Raw genomic sequence first — 21,805 nt, forward strand, 5'->3', positions numbered from 1 at the left:
ATAATCTGTTAACTTTTTTGTAGTGAGTTATTTTATCTTGGACTTTCATTGGCTAATACACACACTAACCAGCCAATCAGCAGTTAAAAAATATTAGCTTCTGTACATTAAAGGGTTCAATTCAGGGAGTTCATTTTGCCCATATACTTGGAGGATGGTAACATGCACAAATTGCATGCAAAAGGAGCATAAATTCTTTGTGAACTCTGATTGGCTTTTTGAAATCTTAATCCAAGGACCATGGAATTTTTTGAAGGTCTGTAATTATGGTTTGAAGAAATAAAAATGGTCACTTTTCATATCTGACAGATAACAAGTCTGACAGATAACTGATCTGATCATACATTTGTGTATGGATAACTACTTATGTCTTGCAAGAGTACAAGAATGGATACATGAATTTTGATAAGGGGTTGGGGATGTAAGCAACGATAAGACATAAGCTTACCTATACCAGTAGTACTCAACAAACTCAACATTATGTAAGATTTAAATAAAGAGCTGGCCATTCTTTCTATAATAGTTCAGAAATACATAATGCAAAATGAATATTCTTATTCTTAGCAAAGTTTTCACTGTTTGTAGTTTTGACATGATGTGTGCATTGATTGTTTATTATCGTAAACATGGTACTGGTATATTCAAGACTTAGACTCGCCCCTCCATTTTTGAATTAAATCATAAAATGGCTAAACGGTTCTAATCTTTTTAAAATTGCGAGCATCAAGAGTTGATTATGGTCTTGTCAGGAATGTCAAATTAATAATTTATATAACACTTAAGGCTTAAAGAAAAACATGCAATAATAATTAATAGGCAAATGTAAGGGGCCATTCATTTACAAATGTAGGTATCAGCAGATAGACTTAAGATGTCATATTTTGCTGGGGGGGGGGACTTTCCAATACCTCAAATGATAGGGGGATTTTAACGTCCCTTTTCACCTGAAGCAATAACCTAACTCTTATTCAGAAAGTGAAATTTTTGCATATTTAATGGATACAACAAATCTTTCATTGGTTTGACTGACTTTACAGAACATATGTAAGCATGTTAGTACCGGATATGATATTTTTAAAATAGTGCATATATACTATTCAAAAAAAGTAGGGGATATTTGATTTTTAAGTGTTATTAAAGTCACCTAATGAAACTGACGAAGAAACAAATGACAAAATGAAATGAAGTTCACATTCATCGATTTATTCCAAATGATCGTTAGACTAAGTAAGGCACAGACTGACCATTATAAGGGTAAAATGATACCCGGGGTCAAACAGCAAAGTTACCACAGCATCACAACCAAGTCAGTAACGGGTAAATCCTCCTCTGTTTGCCAAACAAGCATTGATCCGACGTGGCATACTCCTAATGAGACGTCTAAGGTCATTTTGGTCCGGATTGTCCCATTCCTGTTGCAAGTTCTTGGACATTGGCAGGACGTTGTTGACGTTGACGTAACCTCTGTCCAAGCATGTCCCAGACATGCTCGATGGGGGAGAGGTCGGGACTCAGTGCTGGCCAAGGTAATGTGGTGATGTTCTGTTGTTGGAGGTAACCTGTAACGATCCTGGCCCTGTGACATCTTGCGTTGTCATCCTGGAAGATGAAACGGCGGCCATGACGTCGTGCGAACGGCACAACATGGACTGCCAAGATGTTGTCCCGGTAGTACTGGCCTGTAACACGCCCTGCAACAACATGTAAAGCCGTTCTTCCAGCAACAGTGATGCCTCCCCACACCATAACAGAACCACCCCTAAATCGATCATGTCTGATGACGTTAACGTCTTGGAAGCGCTCGTTTCGACGACGCCACACCCTCCTACGTCTGTCCAAAAAATCAACAGTGAACCTTGACTCATCTGAAAACATCACATTGCTCCAGCGTCGATTATCCCAGTGTTGACGATCCCTACACCAACGACGTCTTGCCTGAATGTGATGATCTCTCAAACAAGGGATCACGCGAGGACGTCGGGCGCGAAGGTGACCCCTATGCAGTCGATTCCGAATCGTCTGGCCACTCACTCTCACACCAGTGTCTGTTTGAAGACGAGCGCTGATCTGATTTGCTGTGATGACACGATTTCTCAAGGCCAAGGTTCGGATAAATCGATCCTGGGCTTGAGTTGTCGCCCTTGGTCGACCTGAGCGTGGTCTGTCCTGTACAGATTGTGTATCACGGTATCTGGACCATAGCCTGCTTATGACAGACTGAGAAACAGTCATCGTCCGCGCCACAACCGCCTGTGTTGTGCCGATCTGTAGCATGCCAAGGGCACGTAACCTTTCATTTTGGGTAAGCCGACGCATATCAAAATTTGTTTTCTGGTCACTAAAACAATTAAACTGATGTTTCCACCCTGGAATTCAATGCCACAATGACTGTAACATTCAAAGTCAGAGTCGTGCAAATCTTGGGTTGGACCCCCATGATGATCCCAAGCATCACCTGCATTCCATGCGGTAGCTATTGGTGCGTTTGGGCGTCACATGTAACTGGAAATGTTTCTTCTGTTAGGTTCTATAGTGACTTTTTTCGTAGTCATTTGCATATTTTAGTATTATGCCCCCAAAATCAAATATCCCCTACTTTTTTTGAATAGTATATATTGATTTTGTTTTCTTTTTTTTTACAGATGACATAGATTTTGATACGGTTAATCAAAGTAGAACTGAAAGACAAACACTGAGAGAAAATTCTACAGAATTATTAGTTGAAGAAATCAGAGAAAGAAGTAGACAGACACAGTGGCAATTAAACTATCAAGAAGCGGCCATTTATTTAGAGGAAGGAGAAAACAATGATAAATTTGACACTCACCCACGAGATCAATCTGCTCTACCGGCTTACGAAGTGGCACATAATAGATGGTTTCATCTATTAGATTTGATTGCAGCCATATTAGTCCTGTTGGTGGCAATATGTGAAAGACCAGCTATTGAATACTTTAGCTTGCCAGTTGGGGTTAGATCAAATTTAAATAGATCCACTTGTTTTTAGGGTGTCGATTTGTTCGTTAAAACGGTCCCATCATGCTTGAATAAAAGTCAGACATAGACTGTGATGTGCCTTGACTTTGAAATCACCATAGGTAGTAGTAGTCTAAGATGCCATTCAAAATCAGATGGCAAAAGATAAAGCTACCTTATAATAATTCCCAGATAATTTTAAACCATGGAAGGGGGATTGGGGTTGACACAAACTATAAGTCAAGCCATCATAACTATTCTGTTAATTTGACTTTGTGTGGACATTAGGTCTAATCCAATTCTTTTTGACATAAAGTTACTTTTCCAGTTACACACCAATCACAACAATAAAAGCAGAAAATGTTCATGATTGAACTCATTGAAGACGTTCACATAACAAACATCTAAACCAAATTTTTTGAACACAATAACTCTGCTTGTAATTCAGGTAGAATGTTCAAACTTGGTATAGATTTTCATTACTAAATGCCTTAGCTGACTCCTTTTTCAATTTTCTATCTGTCGGGGGATCTTTAACTTGCTGCCAATGGCATACATAGACAATTACTTCATGTACCATCCAAACAACTAGATCAAAGCTCCAGATTAGTGAGCTATTGCATAGTGCATACTCAGCAAGCCAAACTTACCCTCCTTTTTAAAAAACAGGAATATTTAAACTGTTTATTATACGCCCATATTTTCATGTGGACATATATTGTTGTTGCCCCTGTCCAGACGTCTGTCCGTCTGTTCACATGTTGTTTGTGGACACTCTACAGGTCACAATTTTTATCCGATTTTGACGAAACTTGAAATATACATTTTTGTCTCAAAGATCTCGGTTGCATTCGATATTGGCATGTATCAGACCCTAACTTCATGGATTATGGGCCCTGATTGTACAAAATTCATGTTTTTAGCGTGCAGACACTCTGAAGGTCACAATTTTTATCCAATTTTGATGAAACTTATTATGTATGTTTATATCCCAAAGATCTCGGTTCCTTTTGATAATGATGCAAATGGACCGTAACTTCCTGGATTATGGGCCCTTATTGTACGAAAATCGCTTTTTTTACCTTGTTCTCTGTCCATCTCCTTCAAAATGTGGGTGTATCTTGCATGGAAACTGCTTGTTTTTCTACCTTGAATCTGAAATGTAAACAACATTCTGTTGCTTTTGGATAACATGTTTGTTTACTTTCTGTAGTGTTCATACTATTTTCTTAATATTTCAGATACATGCATCATTGGAGATGCTTGGGTTGCTTATTCTTAGTTTAGAACTAGGAATACGCTTCAAATGGGTTGGATGGAGAGCTTTTTTTAAACATAAAAGAACCGTTATAAAGGTTTGACTAATTTTGGTTACTCTTAGCCTTACTCATAAACTCTTTCAATAAATGGTTTAGCTCAGGGTAAAACATATTGCAGTGTCCTTATAATGGAATCAGATAATGAAATGGGTTGAATGTCTTATTTTTTCTAGTTTAGATTTCCAATTGTTAGTGGATCCTTAAGGTGCTGCCAATGGTATACGTAAACGTAAAATCTTGGGGGTTTTCGCATCTGAATCAGGCGATTTCAGGCAGTTTAAGGATCACTAGTTACAGGATGTTTTGGGCCATCCAATACGGGGTTAAAATGAATAAAAATTGCCAGTTATTTACATTTGCAATGTATTTTGTTCTTTTTCAGTCTTGTACTATTATATTCATGTTGATAGAATCAATTGTGGTATTAGTACGCCAGACAAGTCACTTCAGAGTCACAAGAGCCCTGCGGCCATTATTTTTGATACATACTTATTACTGTCGTGGAGTCAGAAGGTATATTTATTTTAGTTTAGAATTTACTGTTGAATGGAAATATATTGTAAAACTATATTTATAGGACACCAACCCGCTCCCATTTACTCCCAACCATAGACCCCTCTCCCGTAATTTAAGATAAATAAAACAATATGGCCTATTTCTGTTGCACTTGTCTAAAAGTTTCAGGTCCTTTTTTGTGATTGGTGTATTCACTTGATTTGATAGTTGTTCCCTGTCGTATTGTTTTGTTATACTTATGAGTTTGGGGACAGGGGTGGCTGAGTGATATAATGCATGCACTTTAAATGATATGGTCTACCATGTCAAATTGTTTTATTATTCTTATGAATTTGGGAACGGGGGTGGTCGAGTGATATAATGCCTGCACTTTAAATGATAAGGTCTGTCATTAAGTCAAGTTGCGTGGTCTCTAGGAGTGCAGTCACCTGGGGTTTTCTCTGGGTTCCTGCAATAGTACATGCAAGCGAACTATTGAAATTAAATTGAACATAGTAGTCTAGAAATGACCTAGCTAACGCACATTAGAACAGAGAGTTCTGCACTTAGAGCCTGATCCCTTGTATTTCCATTGTATTTCAGAATAACCAGACAGATATTACAGTCACTACCTCCTATTTTGGACATGATCATATTACTCTTATTTTTTATGCTAATTTTCTCCATCTTTGGTAAGTCATTATTTAGACTATGTTGTTATATTATAGACAAAAAATAGACACTATTTAATGTGTAAATTTATGATATCCAGAAAACTAATTCTAATTAAATTAAATGTATTTCTGATTTGTATTTTAGGTTATTATCTCTTCTCCAGGAACAAAGATGACATGGTTAGTATATTATTATTATCTTAATAATTAAAGGTCCATGACAGGGCTTTTGCAACTCTTTCAATTTTTGATGTAGTTTGTTTATTTTGAATTAGCAAAATATATTTTCCAAAAAATTGTGTTTTCAGTCAAGACTGATAAATATGACTGAAATGACAGCCCTGGTAATTCATTGTAATGTTTAAATTCAATTATGATGGGTTTTACCTTTTATAATGCCCATATTATTTCTACACTCATAATTAAATTTTAATAAGCAAAATATGTCTTGTTATTGTCTTTTAATTATTTAGAAAAAATTAGATAAGTTTTCAGAATTTTAAATGTAATTACAATGATTACTGTTAACTCTTTTCTAATTCTATTTCAGTATTTTGCAACTTTTCAAAAAATAATCAAATAAAATTTCAAAATTTTGAATATAATTTTTTAGAAGACAGCTCTTTTCTATTTCAGTATTTTTCAACTTTAGAGAAAAGTTTTGTTAATCTATTTATTCTACTTACAACAGCCAAGTAAGTTTTATTATTGTGTAGTATAATGTAATGTACCGGTAATGTAAAAGAAATTTATAGAGTATCTGTTCAATTGCTGCTCAGTCAGTCAGTGGTGTTATAAAATTTGTATATGCCCACTTTAAAATGTGGTTGTATATTGTCGCCACCCCTTTTTGTCTGCCATCTCAACAATAATCCAATTTCAATTTTTTAGTATCTTGTAAATCCTCCCATTACCTACAATAATGTAACAGCCTTTATGGACTACTTGGATGACTTGGATGCTGTGGGCATTTGTTTCCTTACCTGGCAACCTATCTACAAACAAACTGGTACATAGGATTATATCATGATTCATGTATCATAAACTTTGGTTTTTTTTTAGTTTTCCAGATGTGATGATGCCATCTTATAATCAATCAAAGTTTTATTCCATATTTTTTATAGTGTATTTATCTCTAGAACTTTATTTTCTTATGAACTTGGTAAGTATATATATATGACGAGTTACTAACTGTTTAGTGCAGTCTGATTAAAATACAGATCTACATTTTGCTCTTATTGTTTATACTTTCAATGGCCTCCACTACATGAAGATCTAACCACTTGTAGTGGAAGGTTGCGTAAGGAGTCATATGAGGGGCTTTGACCCTACGATGTCAATCATTCAATTGACCTATCAGAGTAGGTGTTTTAAGTGGCTTTGTTTTGTTTTCTATCATGCGAATATTTACCCATAATTCTGCGTGTCAGACGAAAATACTCAACTGGCTAATCCCTCACGTCAACCAGAAATTTTGAACTATGAACTGTGTTTTAATCAGATTGTGGTTGGTGTAGACTAGTTAACCAAGATGTCTGATAGTAACATAATGTCTCAAACAGACATCTTGGTGATAAAGGCAAATAGACAATACAAAGCTAACGATAGTCTATAACAATCTTCTTTCATGTATAATAATAGTGATTTTTATAACAATATTTTTTTTAAATATTTTATTTGAAGATTGAAAGATATTTAGGAACAGGCATGGCCTATTCAACTTCGCTACTGATGGGTTTACTGTTAGATATGATGGACTTAAAATTGATCCCGCATTGGTAGAACATTGACAATAAAACTTGTGGATGCTTATCATAAGAACAATTATTCAAGATAAACAAGGGATAGTATTGGAGAGAATTGCATATATTAGTGCTTTATATTGTTCGTGAATGACTAAAATTAAAATGGGTTCCTTCAACCACCTGTCCATCGGTCGATCCATCGGACTGCCTGTCCATCACATCTTTTGGAGCACAATAATTCTGCTTTTAATTCAGTGAGAGTGATGAAATTTGGGTGCATTATGTAATTTAATTGCTTTATGTTTTATAAACAGATAAATGAGTGTCATCTATATATTTTGGGATTTAGGTGGAGGACATAGCCTCACTCTTTCGAAAACAGTCAGGCATTAAATAAACTTGTAGAAGCTGGAATAAATGTTGAAAAATTTATTTTTATTTCAGTTGTTGGCCGTTGTTTATGATACATTCTCAAATTTGGAGAAAACCAAATTTCAAAAACTTCTTATTCACAAACGGATTGGATGCCAACATGCCTTTAAACTTCTGGTTTCAGATCAGGTAGGATGATTTTATCGTCATTGTTTACCCCATGGAATTTTTAGAGTGACAAATACATTCAGTCAAATAAATTATGCCACTCTATGAAGATTCTCTATATTCCATGTTGATTGATAAATTTGTTATTTGGGTGTCTGATAAATAGAATAAGTAACTTTAGTGACTTAATGATACCCAGAAATGTGCTGTAATAAAAGTTGAATATTCAATCTCAGTTGACAATTTCTAAAGTGATTACATGACAGAGATGCATTGCCTTGTAATATAGTGTAATTCAACATAGCATCCTGAGGTAGTTAATATATTTAGGTAAGGGTTTATACCAAATTGTTTAATTATGCAAGAGATTTGAATCATAAATAATCTTTAATAGAGGATTATATTGTGTATTTTGTTGATAATAAATGATGGGTAGTATATGACAGTAGAACAATAAAAATTGATTATTACGTGAGAATCTTACAGAATGACAATGAATAAGGAAAATAATTCTGTTTGAGTTAATTATAAATATTTCTCTTAAATTAAATGATTAAATGTGTCGGATGTTATGAGCTAATAACAGGAAATGATTCATGGCAAGTCAAAACAGATAAATCTATAAAGTTAAAGGAGATGTCCAGTTATTACAGATTTATTATATTTTATTGAATATATGTTATTAAAATATTTTTGACCATGCAGCACCATAAATACAACTCATTTCGATTTTAACAAATTAAAAATTTGGGTGTGACATCATCAGAATAACTGATGCTAAATCCAATATCTAATTTAAAATAGTTTTAACCATGCTAAATCCAAAGTACAAATCATGTTCAGCATGTCTACCGGTAATGAAATTGTTTTCTTATTTGTTTTCTCTTTTACGTCACAACAGTTTATTGTTATTACTCTGTTCATCTAAAGAAAAAGATGTTAAATATAATTTCCACATTGAAGTTGTTTGATCTTGTTTGATATCTTTATTAGTCAATATTCAACATGTATAATCAAAGTTATTTCTTATTTGTTTTCTCGTTTATGCCTCATCAGTTTAATATGGTCACATATGGTTGTTACTCTGTCCACCTACAGAAAAAGATATTAAATATAATTTAATATGCAATAATTCTTATTTTAACCTTAGAATCAACATGAGCTTCACATGAAACATTTTATGGGTATGATGAAGAAATACCATCCCTCAAAAAGTAAGTTTTATATTGTACCCAGCATCAGATAGTACAGCAGTTACATACAAAGCGATCTAATCATCAAGCTTGGAAATAATAAAATGTCAGGTTCTATTGAAATTGTACCCGACATATTTAACTTTGTGTGTATCATGTATTAAAAATCCATAATATAAGTCCCCAGCAACAAACTTGACAAGACTGAGTAGTAATCAAAAGATTTAATCCAGTATGTGTTTCGGGCGATTGCCCTTCATTTGCTGGTTTTTCAGTCATCTCAGTGACAGTTGGCTTGTTAATCCATAATCATAGACATTTAGTCGACTGGTCATTCCATTAACATCTAAAGACTTGTTTAAATATGCCTTGTTCTGGCTTTTTTCGGTGTGGTTTCCCCTTGTCAGTGATGCAGGACGGAGTGCCTGACAAGGACAGCTGTCTAGTCGTTTGGATGGGACGAAAAACCGAGGTCCCGTGTACAAATTGGCGTGCACGTAAAAGATCCCTTGGCAGTTGGAATTCGATATAAGAGTAGTCCGTAGTGCCGCTGCCCGGGCAAAATTTCCCTCATAGCACACTGTATGGCGTATGGCCATCTTCATTAGCCCAGTTTAGGAGCAAAACAGTAGGACGTTAAACACCATTTCATTTCATTTCATTTCATTTCCTTGTTCTGGCCTCTGACATTCTCTAGTTTGAATAGACCTGATATTTTGCATATTCTTTTTGTGTATCTGGATAATATAAACATTGAAAGGTTTTGATTGATGAAATGATCTGGAATCTACCAATCACATTACTAGACTGTCTTATAAAGATAATAATATGTCTGTGGATCAAGCTTTTAAAGTAGACTAAACAACCAAAAATAAAATGGAATAAAAAGTTGGTATAGTTTTGATTAAATTAATATGTTGCCTAAATATATACAACACTTGTATCTTATATAATTTGAAAAATGAGTATTAAATAATATAATGTTAAAGTACCATTATCTTTTATTATTTGTTTGTAGGTAGAAGAGATTGTTATCTAGTGTTTAAGAGTTTGAATACGAGTAACACTGGTTGGTTAAGTATAGAAGAATTCTATGGTATATATGATGTTGCTGGTGTATCATGGAAGGTTAGTAGAAAACAAATAGTAGGTGCAGGAGAACTGCACCACCCATAAACAAATAGAAATCTAAAAGATAGATCTGTGGATAATACACATCACACACATAACACACAGACCTTGTAAAATATAAATACGAATGGATCCGGGGACTGTCTTTAAATGTCCACTGCGCTGTACCGTCACAGGCCTGCAGTGATTAAGAATTGGTTGAAAATGAAAAGGGTGTTAAGAACTTGGCTGTGTGTAATCAGACTAGTCTACTGAATGTAAATCATTGAGCCACATCTGAAACTAGATAAAAGAATTATCTTAACCCTTTAGCACTTGGTACATGTAAATATTGACTATCCAAGTTCCTTGAAGAAAATTAGAAAAAAGTGATATATTAATACTGATACGTCCCTGAAAGAAACGAAACAGTGTGAAACGGCTGTTCCTTAGACCACCTTAAACCATCTGAGATATGTGAATAGCTTTCCGTATTATAGGACCATTTTGCTTGAAATGGGTGTGCACATGCCGGGCCCAAATTAGGCTGGTTTTGGGCAGTCTCTTGTGCTAAAGGGTTAATGTATGGATAGATTTATTTATCCCTTAATTTGTAAAGATGTGATGCCTGACCCATAAGTGAATTGCTACTTACATACAGGGTGATATCTGTAATATCATTTATGTTGTTTATGTAAATTTGATCTGTTTTATCATTGTAGTTAAAGAATGAAGATCGGATCTGGTCTTCCAGTTTTAAACACCCCTTTAATAAAATATTTAAAGCTTTTAATATGTTGGTGAGGTTTAAATGGTTTGATTATGTCATATGTAAGTTCCAGTTTTGTTTTTACAGTTTTCCTACATTGTATATAATTATTATATGATAGATACATTTAAAGGAGCAGTTCCAGATATATTTCAGTGAATAAAACTAGTTGATTCATAGTGAAATAATAGTCAAAACTTTTTTGACAGTCAACTCTCCGAAGCTCTGTGATATTTTTTCAAAGAAATACTTAGTTTAAGAATGAATTTTCTTTATCTGTACTGACTTGAATCATGTGAAAGATATTTTGTTTAAAATTTCTTAACTTAAAAATTTGAAATTAAAAGCTTTTGAACTGCGCAACCAAGTACGTTTGGTTTTAAAGTTGGTCTTTTTTCTGAAGAAATAAGAACAGAAAATCAAATTGGTTACTTCTTAGACTTTTGGGAAAAATCTTTTTAGTAAGTTCATTAACTTACTAACTTCTAAGTTCCTTAACTTCTTTGAAAGGCAGGGGACTATTAATATGGGTCTGTCCATCCATCCATCTCTTCGTCCCTTTTTGGGAGATAATAACTGTCCTTCTAATTGAGGTAGAATGTTCAAACTTGGTGTAGGTGTTTATTATGTGAATACCTTGACAGTGTTTGATCATGCACATTTTCCACTTTGGCTAAGCAGACATAAGCAATTTGATAAGTTGAGACTTTAGAACTTGATCACTTTGGTTTTGATTGAGTGAGAGTGATGAAACTCAGAGTATAGATTCATTATATGTACAACTAAGCAATTTTATTGGTCAAGACTTTGGAACATACCAACTTAGCTTTTAATTGCAGTAGAATGTTTAAACTAGGTGTAGATGTTCTTTAAGTGAATGTCTTGATTAACATTATCCGCTAAAGCTAAGCAGAGCGAAGCAATTTCATTGGTCGATGCTTTAGATAACTTTGATTATAACTGATGGAGAGTTATGAAACTTAGTGTATGGTTTCACTTCCAGGTAATTCAAAACCTTGACTGAGTTTGTGAACATTTACTGCTTAGATTAAGTATAGATAATCAGTTTGATTGCTTGATACTTTTCAAAAAGATAAATGTGTAATCTATTTTGGGATTGCTGCAGGGGACATCAGCCTCACTCTTAGCTTATTTATTTACATGTTTGTGGTACATTTTGTAGACATTTTGTAGATTGTTTGAATTATATTAATTTTTATTTTGATTATAGATTTGGTAATTGGTGCTAATTTTTTGTGGATATTAATTGAAACTATTAGATTATCTGGTAAATGTATATATTTTATTTTTTAAGGTGTTATAGTACCAAGAGTTGTAGTTAGTTGTTTTTTAATGCTAGGCTTACTATTATACAAATATAAGAAGACAGCAAATGCTTTTACATAGAAGGGTTTTGGGTGACCGAATGGTCTAATGCATACTTTGTCATTGAGTCAAGTGTTGTGGTTTCGATTCCCCGCTTATACATGACAAGGAGTAGGGTCGCTTGGCCAACAGTGCATTTGTTTCTCCAGGTTCTTTGGCTTCCTCCCACTGCTAAAGACACCTATCCACAAATGAATTTGTGAAAATTGAATCAAATGTTAGTCGAGTGGACGTTAAACCCCTGTGTCGAGTAGACATTAATCCCCATCTCTCTCTCTCTCTCTCTTTTTTTACACAAAAGTTGCATACATACATTCTCAGTATACTGTATACAGAATTAAAATCATCTTTCTATACATTAACGAAGATCAATAAAGTTGCCGATTTTTCGTTAAGGAGATTTTAAAAATGATCAGTGTTTGTAGTGTGTGCTGTTTTTGTTTGCTAATGTTTGAGTTTATTTTTGTTATACAAAATGTAATGTTACCACCAAGCAGCACATCATTGTTGGCGTTTGGTACTCCATAAATTCATTATTATATTAGTAATATTACATCAAACATTTTAAGATGCTTTGTTAACGTGAGTCATGGTGGCAAAATTGTTTTTGTTATACAAAATGTAATCTTACCACCAAGCAGCATATCGTTGTTGCCGTTTAGTACTCCATAAATTCATTATTATATTAGTAATATTACATCAAACATTTATCATGCTTTGTTTACGGGAGTCGTGGTGGCAAAATTGTTTTTGTTATACGAAATGTAATGTTACCACCAAGCAGCACATCGTTGTTGGCATTTGATTCTCCATAAATTCATTATTATATTAGTAATATTACATCAAACATTTATCGTGCTTTGTTCACGGGAGTCATGGTGGCAAAATTTTCCTGGAAGCACACTGCATGGCATTGGTTCGTGCAGAAAAGTAAAACATTAAAGACCATTGCATTTCATTTTTACTTTGGTTTGGATTCATATTTACAGTTATTTTTAGACTATATGAGTTTAACCTACAGAATAGATGTAATTGTGTCTGTCTGTTGGATGATTATTGGTTTAAACAATATTTATTTGAAATGTTTACAATTTTATAACTAAACTACAGTATGTAGGATATGAAAAGAAGCATAAATATTGCTTCCTGATCATTGACTGATCATTCATGGACATAAGACACGAAGAATATTTTGTTTATTATTACCCATCTTCAATAGAAGGCTTGATCTCACTTTAACTACATACATCTTATCAAGGCCTTCACGTAATACCCTGCATATTTGCACTAATTTCGATTGGGTACAATCCCAGCTTGTGAGCCTATCAGATTTCTTGATCGTCGTGAATACCAAGTCTCGCGCTTTCAAGCTAAAATGTCTACCTGTGATAATCGAGTTGCAAAGTTCAAGGTCATTCAATGTCAAGGTTTCTGTCGAGGTCGCGATGTCACAACCTCTGATTAGACGCTAATCGGGAATTTTGAAGTAAACAAGCAATGTCTAGATGTTGTAAAACTCGCAGTCGTTGCTTCAGGAACATGATTATTACCATACATCACTACTGGTTTTAATTTCTAGCATGTTTTTTATAAATATTTTTGTGTTTCAAACTGCATGAATTAAAGTATGCTAAAGATTAAATATTTTAATTTATTTTCAGCAAAATCTGTTAATTTGGCAAACTATGATTTTACTGCAAGCTGGGCATCTATTGTTTTTGTCTGTAGTAAGTTTTGAAAATATATTTGAATTATAGATGAATTTTTCTTCTGGGAATGCACCATGCTCCTAAATACTATGCTTATTGTTTAAAATACAAATTATAATTTGGTTTGAAATATAGTGTTATAAGTATATATAAATATATGCAGCAATTAAATATTTAAAATGACACCCTCCCTATAACACAGTAAAAAATCTATTTTATTGGATTTTATATGTAGATTTATTTTAAGGGGTGACAATCTGTCTTCGTTGAACAGATAAAATAGATAAAGCCTATGTTAAGAAACAAACGATTATGTGTTCTGGTCCACCACATTAAGTAGAAAGTGAAACTAAAAATCAGCTTAAATTACTTCAAAGCAAAATTGTTTCATAAAACATCAGATCATCACAATTCAATGCTTTTTTTTTTTCCTAAATCAAAGTGGTATAGTATAACACTTTTGCCTGGTGTATTAGACACACATTTTGTTTTTACCAATTATTTTATTTTCTAGAAAGGGTGCATCTGCATCCTATATTTAATGTTAAGCAAATTAGATGTTTTCCCGTTAAGGCGTTTCAAGACAGAAGTATCGTAGCGCAAGTTTTACCGGGACCCATACATGTAGCAGTAGCTCCTTTGCTCACATTAAATACGGGATAGGCGGGAGGAGTTCTTCTATGATTCCATCTTTTCTTTTTCAGTATATTCTGTTGAAGTTATTATTAAGATATTAGGAAAGGGACCAATGGAATATTTCACATTAGGCTGGGATGTGTAAGTATTGATTTATAAAGGCTAACACAAGTATTGTGTTGTTTTTCTTATAGCAAATTAACTCTCTGTGGGAGAAGAAATAAATTATTTAAAGGCTCAATACCACTCTTGTTGTAACTGAATAATATGTCCCAATCTTTATTCTGGTCAACAAATTGTACTATTTTAGAATATTGCAATTAATTGATGATACAAATTTCATCTTAACACACCTTATTTAAAAATTTTGAAAAATTCAACATAATGGTTTGAAACGTCTAACATAAACCTTTTCAAATGAAACTTCGATTTAAAAATATTTTCGAACCCTCTGGACAAGTAAAATAGGATGTAATGGATAATTTACACAACAGGTAGAACACTTAAACATCTATTACTTAGATAGAGATATTATTTATTTTCTGGAGCTTTCAAGCCAGCATGAGTGTTATTGTCCCTTTAATCAAGCCTTAGCCAATGATTGTTAATTGTAATTTTTTTTGTCAATATCTAATTTTCTACAACCTAATCCATGCTAAAATGTACTTAAATTGATTATTTTGAATTTAATTAAGAAAATAAAATAAGAATATTAACAGTAGGTTATCTCCCGGCTTGGATTCAGTTGGATTAAAAAGAAGCCCTGTAAATAATCCTGGCGAAGATTATAGATGACGCTGGCTTTTTATACGCCCACATTGAAATGTGGTCGTATATTGTCGTCTAAAGTTAATATCCGATTGACTTTAAATTTATATACAGTGTTTAAGGTCATGAAACAAAGAAGTCTATTGATTTGCCGGAGTTATGGCCCTTGATCACTTTTAAAAATCTTTTGGACATTCTAAAGGCAAAAGTTAATATCCGATTGACTTTAAATTATACACAGTTTTTAGGGTCATGAGATGAAGTCTATTCATTTTCAGTGATTTTCGATATTTACTGCCAGAGTTATGGCCCTTGATCACTTTGAAAAATCTTGTGGACACTCTAGAGGCTAAAGTCAATATCCGATCGACTTTAAATTTATACACAGTGTTTAAGGTCATGAGACAAAGAAGTCTATTCATTTTCAGTGGTTTTCGATAATTACTGTCAGTTATGACGATTTAGCTGCTGTGGGCGTATGTTTCGTTGCCTGGCAACCTATCTTTTCACAATATGCCGTTCATATTGTCTGCAGAGGGTACCGAATGTTGACTTATTTTCTATTCATCATATCTTTGTAAATTCTGAAAGGAATTAAACCATTCTTGGACTGCTATTCTTTCTAAATATCCAGAATATTGTAATTTGCAGGGATTTAAACAGTCTTACTGTATGAAATGCTCATGCTTTAAGAAAGGATCCACAACAGAAATAAGTTACACAAATTTCTCAACAAAATTTTCCAGTTGCTCCCATGATGATGCATTAAGTGTAGATTTAGATAAAGAGCTGTCTGTTCTTGCTATGATAGTTCCAAAGTAGATTATGAGAAATAAATATATTGGAAATTTCAGTCCAATTACTTTATTCGCTAGCCTGGAGGTCTGGTGTTCGATCCCTGCATTGGCCGAGAAAGTTCATCTCGATTTTCCGGCGTGGTTTCCCCTTGTCAGTGATGCAGAACGGAGGGCCTGACAAGGATAGCTGCCTAGTCGTTCGGATGGGACGAAAAACCGAGGTCCCGTGTACACATTGGCGTGCACGTAAAAGATCCCTTGGCAGTTGGAATTCGATATAAGAGTAGGCCGTAGCGCCGCTGCCCGGGCAAAATTTCCCTCATAGCACACTGTATGGCATATGCCCGTCTTCAATTAGCCCAGGTTAGGTGCAGAAGAGTAGGACGTTAAACCCCATTTCATTTCATTTCATTTATTCTGAGCCAAGTTATGAGCGTTTGAATTTTGACAAGATAGTCTTGATTATCAAGTACCATTGCTACAATAATAAACAATAAACAAAGTCTCAAATATCTATTTTATCATTCAATATTTAAGCCAGAGAGTTGATTATGAGCCTGTGAATAAATATCTAAGTAATAATTTATAGAACCTTTGAAGCTAGAACAAAAAGACGTGCAGTAGGCAGATTTAGCTCTTACATATTGCATCTTAAAATATTTTTATTACCAGGTTTGATTTTTTGGTAACAGTTCTTAGTGTTATTGGGGTGTTAGGAGAAAGATTTGAAAACAGTTTTTATTATGTTATAGTGCTCAGACCATTTCGATTGCTCAGGTATAAAATGTTTTTTTATTTCAATCATTTTCCATAATGCATTATTTCTTGTCTAACTCTACCAAGTCATTTAACTCGATTATCTAATTCATTTACTTTGGAAGCCACAATGGCTCAGTGAGCAAGGCGCTGGATCGCTAACTAATAGGTTACGAGTTTCATCCCTGTGTTCCTCAGGATAATCCGATGTGGTTTCCATTGTCACTGGTGCAGGATGGAGGGCTTGGTAGGAACAGCTTCTAGTCGTTGGGATGGGATGAAAAATCATGGTCCATTGGTCCTGTTTACATGTTGGCATGCATTTTTGAGAACCCTTGACAGTTGAAATTGATGAAGAGTAGGCCGTAACACCGCTTTCCAGGCAAAATTTCCCTCATAGCACATTACTTGATTAGCCTGGTTGGTACAGAAATGTAGAGCCTTTGATTAGATTTCACTTCCATTTACTCTATTTTCAAAGTTTTTAAGTTATATATTATTTTAAAGTTTAAAATGTTATATATTATTTTAAATGTTATATATTATTTTAAAGTTTAAAATGTTATATATTATTTTAAAGTTTAAAATGTTATATATTATTTTAAAGTTTAAAATGTTATATATTATTTTAAAGTTTAAAATGTTATATATTATTTTAAAGTTTAAAATGTTATATATTATTTTAAAGTTTAAAATGTTATATATTATTTTAAAGTTTAAAATGTTATATATTATTTTAAAGTTTAAAATGTTATATATTATTTTAAAGTTTAAAATGTTATATATTATTTTAAAGTTTAAAATGTTATATATTATTTTAAAGTTTAAAATGTTATATATTATTTTAAAGTTTAAAATGTTATATATTATTTTAAAGTTTAAAATGTTATATATTTAAAGTTTAAAATGTAAAATTTAAAATGTTATATATTATTTTTTAGTTTAAAATGTTATATATTTTTTTAATTATTGTTTTTAAAGGTTAGAATGTTATATATTATTGTTTAAAATGTTATATAATATTATTGTTTTTAAAGGTTGAATGTTATATGTTATTGTTTAGAATGTTACATATTTTTGTTTAGAATATTATTGCCTTTAAAGGTTAGAATGTTATATATTATTGCCTTTAAAGGTTAGAATGTTATATGTTATTGCTTTTAATAGTTAGAATGTTATATATTATTGTTTAGAACGTTATATATTATTGTTTTTAAAGGTTATTTAAAGTAAAGAAACGATATAGAGATGTATTGGGAACATTGTTTGTTCTCTTTTCAAAACTAACAAGGTAATTTTTTCTGTTTTTATTTTTTCTACATGGGGAGGTATTAACTACTTGTATGTATAGATACTAGCTTATCACCGAGTATATTTTTGTAATACATGAAAGTTCCTGAACTTGTCAAATGTTCAGGAAGCGAATGTATTTTAGGTGATAGCCAGTTGCAACAGGTGTAAGATATAAACTATATTTTGATCTTTAATAAAGTTTCCACTATATTTTTTTATATAACTTTAGAACCTGACTGTCATTATTATACTGATGTAACACAACAGGTGATTATATGGAGAATTCTGCAAAATCTTTGATTTGTAAAAAGAACTGATTTGATTGGGTGTCAAGGGTATTGTTATGCCGAAGTTACAGGCGATTTTCTTAAACTTGTGTTTAGATGTTAATGGAGCAAACATTGTAATAATTGTAGAAGAAAAGTTTTAATTAGTACGGTATTATTATTAATACCAATTATTTTGTTTTATTGCAGTTTAGCCATTGTAACTATATTGGTTTATTATTTCTTTGCTATTATTGGTATGGAAATGTTTTTAAATGTTGACCTTAAAAATTGTTGCAAGTAAGTCATTTTTTTTTTGTGTTAAAAGGTTTTCTTTTAATAAATTTTTATACCCAGAAAACAGGGTTTGATTATGCATCCTTCTACCCTTTCATTAATACAGAATTTGGTTTCCATTAATTAACTGTACAATGCAGTGGACAGCTAGCCCCTGGATCCATTCACTTGATCTGATATACGTCTGCCTATTGCAGATCATTCTTTATTTCTGAAATGTTATCTAAATTATTAATTAGACATTAATTAACTTATCCTGACCATAATCATCTCTTGATGCCATCACTAGCCCTCGATATTTAGCAGATTGGAATACATTTTTTGAAAAATAATTAAACGTAAAAATGGATAACCGAGACTTTGTTTTTTATTGTACCGAATTTAGTAATGATGATCGAGGCTAGCCTAAAATTCAAAAGCTAATATTTCGTTTCAGAGTGGAGCAATATGACTTAAATTTTCAGCATATTCTTTTTACGTTATCTGTTTGTTAACTATTATAGCGAGAACTGTCAACTCTTTATCTAATCTCCCATAATGCACCTTTAATATGTTGTTTGGGGTGCCTTTGTATATTGTGTCCTGTCCATAGGTTTGTTTTGTGTTATTGTTTGTGTGTGATGCTGTCCTACTGCTCGTTCTAAATATTTAGCTTGCATTATTTGAAAATTATTTATCTGTGCTTTTACAGAAATACCAGCGTGGAAGATTTTTATGCCTATGACAATAATTCAATCTTTCATGGGTATTACTACCTCAATAATTTTGAAAATATTTTAGCATCTGGTGGTAAGTATCTATTCTAAGTTATACTATTTATATTATTTTCTTTGTAATATGCAACAGAAAAATTAATCTTTATATAATTTCTTTAATAATAGCTAAAAGTTCTATTCATAAAGAGCTATCTGGAATTATGTTACTAGAATTTTATGATCATAACTTGACACTCAGAGCTGGAACGTTATTTTCCATGAAGCTTTAGAAATGGTTACTAATTTGTACGCATCTTTTTCACAACCTAACTATAGAATATTTAATATTTCTTTGTATTTTTATTTTTCAGTGACATTATTTGAATTAACAGTTGTTAATAATTGGTTTATTATAATGGTAAATATTGTTTATCTTACTCTCTATTAATACTCTAGTGGACATTGCAACATAAACCTCCAGCCCAATCTGTTTCACAGAGATCTTTTAATATCTCTGTTACAGATGACTGTTTCGACACGTGACGTCACATCACGCGGCGTCAATCATTGGCTCAATAGCGCGTGCATTGTTTACATAAGATGTTACTGATTCAGGCTAAATGGTGAATTTTCCTTTTTTATACGCCCACATTTAAATGTGGTCGTATATTGTCGTCGCCCCCGTCCGACCGGCCGGCGTCCACAATTGCTTGTGGACGCTCTAGAGGCTAAAGTTAATATCCGATTGACTTTAAATTTATACACAGTGTTTAATGTCATGAGACGAAGAATCCTATTGATTTTCACCGATTTTCGATAATTACTGCCAGAGTTATGGCCCTTAATCACTTTGAAAAATCTTGTGGACGCTCTGGAGTCCAAAGTTAATATCTGATTGACTTTAAATTTATACACAGTGTTTAGGATCATGAGACGAAGAATCCTATTGATTTTCAACGATTTCCGATAATTACTGCCAAAGTTATGACACTTGATCACTTTGCAAAATCTTGTGATGCTCTAAAGGCTAAAGTTATCATCCGATTGACTTCAGATTGATACATAGAGTTTAAGATCTTGAGAGGAACAAGTATATTGATTTTCAATGAATTTTTATGACTTGGAACAGCTTAATCCATGATATTAAAAGTTTTGTATACAAAATGTTAGCATGGGGTAGAACTTTATAAAAATCAAACAAATTCTAATGGTTTTCTCAGTTGTTGCTCTTAATCAGATTTTAGTGTATTATAAATGTTTCATTGACTGCCCGAACGATTTAGCTGCTGTGGGCGTATGTTTTGTTGCCTGGCAACCTATCTTTTAATACCCATTTATACTAAATATGAAATGATTTTTACCTACAAACAATTCAAACGTCTTTATTTATTTTTCTAATACATCAAAAAAATGTTTTAGAATTTAATTTGACGGAAGAAAAAAGTTAATATTTGGGACTCATTAAATCATATCGATGTCATCCTTATCAGTGATTGTAGCGGCCTAGCGAAAATTCACTGCTGATCAGTGTGCCTCCAGCCTACACACAACAAATCTCTGGCAATACAAAATATTAGTATCAAAGCTCTATTACAATGACATGCCAAAAACATGAAGTACCAAAGTTAAACCAAATATGAAGTTGAATACAGGAATATAGAACACAAGTTATTTGATTTGGGAGTTACATGACCATGCTGTCTAAACCATTAGACCTGTGAACAAAGCAGTAGTGAGTTCCATCACAACATGACAAGGAATAAGGGTTGTGTTGCCTGTCATTGAGTCAAGAGAGTCATAGGTTTTCTCCTGGTTCTCTGATTTCCTCCCACTGCTAAAGACCTCTACACTAATTTCAAATTATTGAAATAAAATTGAACCATATGCTAATCTTGAAATAGACTAGTTTGTGTTAAACTAGTGGGCGTTAAACACCATTTCTCTCTCTATTTACATACTTTATATAGTCATTACATGATGTATTCCTACTTTTAATTAAACATACATATGCAAGAGCTAAATCTGTCTATTGCAGGCCTTTCTTTAGGCCTGAAATGTTATATAAATTGTTAATTAGACATTAATTAACTTATCCAGACCATAATCAACTCTAGATGACATCGCTAGCCTGCTATCTTAAGTGGATTGTGAGCCGATTTACTGCATAACTTTCCTTCTCGATTTAACAATTAAATGGATAATGGAGACTACCGGTATGCTGTTTATCGTACTGACTTTAGTAATGATGAACGAGGCTAGGCGAAATTTCATTCGCTTAGTTCTGGGTTCATAGCGGATCAATTTGAATGAAATTTTCAGCAAATTGCCTTTACGTTATCTAGTTTTTAACTATTATAGTGAGAACTGCCAACTCGTTATGG

The 21,805-nt window shown here is 33.0% G+C and overlaps 1 protein-coding gene across 2 annotated transcripts in view; it reads left to right on the plus strand.

Moving 5' to 3' along the window:
• LOC126824724 (two pore channel protein 1) overlaps positions 1 to 21,805 on the plus strand; it is a 33,444-nt gene that overhangs the window by 3,381 nt on the left and 8,258 nt on the right. Inside the window, exons 1-20 of one of the 2 annotated variants that reach the window (XM_050554065.2) lie at positions 77 to 256; positions 2,643 to 2,971; positions 4,218 to 4,331; positions 4,678 to 4,808; positions 5,394 to 5,482; positions 5,610 to 5,644; positions 6,101 to 6,159; positions 6,527 to 6,626; positions 7,654 to 7,770; positions 8,900 to 8,963; positions 9,961 to 10,070; positions 10,775 to 10,883; positions 12,053 to 12,109; positions 13,869 to 13,934; positions 14,621 to 14,693; positions 16,790 to 16,894; positions 18,093 to 18,164; positions 18,643 to 18,732; positions 19,421 to 19,518; positions 19,796 to 19,842. In XM_050554065.2, coding sequence (XP_050410022.1) covers positions 241 to 256; positions 2,643 to 2,971; positions 4,218 to 4,331; positions 4,678 to 4,808; positions 5,394 to 5,482; positions 5,610 to 5,644; positions 6,101 to 6,159; positions 6,527 to 6,626; positions 7,654 to 7,770; positions 8,900 to 8,963; positions 9,961 to 10,070; positions 10,775 to 10,883; positions 12,053 to 12,109; positions 13,869 to 13,934; positions 14,621 to 14,693; positions 16,790 to 16,894; positions 18,093 to 18,164; positions 18,643 to 18,732; positions 19,421 to 19,518; positions 19,796 to 19,842 — 1,881 coding nt within the window. In that variant the 5' untranslated portion in view covers positions 77 to 240. Of the gene's footprint in view, positions 1 to 76; positions 257 to 2,642; positions 2,972 to 4,217; positions 4,332 to 4,677; positions 4,809 to 5,393; positions 5,483 to 5,609; positions 5,645 to 6,100; positions 6,160 to 6,526; positions 6,627 to 7,653; positions 7,771 to 8,899; positions 8,964 to 9,960; positions 10,071 to 10,774; positions 10,884 to 12,052; positions 12,110 to 13,868; positions 13,935 to 14,620; positions 14,694 to 16,789; positions 16,895 to 18,092; positions 18,165 to 18,642; positions 18,733 to 19,420; positions 19,519 to 19,795; positions 19,843 to 21,805 lie in introns of those variants that run through there. The other variant, XM_050554064.2, reaches the window with a different exon arrangement.

Source organism: Patella vulgata, chromosome 6 (assembly GCF_932274485.2).
Source record: "Patella vulgata chromosome 6, xgPatVulg1.2, whole genome shotgun sequence".
Lineage (NCBI taxonomy): Eukaryota > Metazoa > Mollusca > Gastropoda > Patellidae > Patella > Patella vulgata.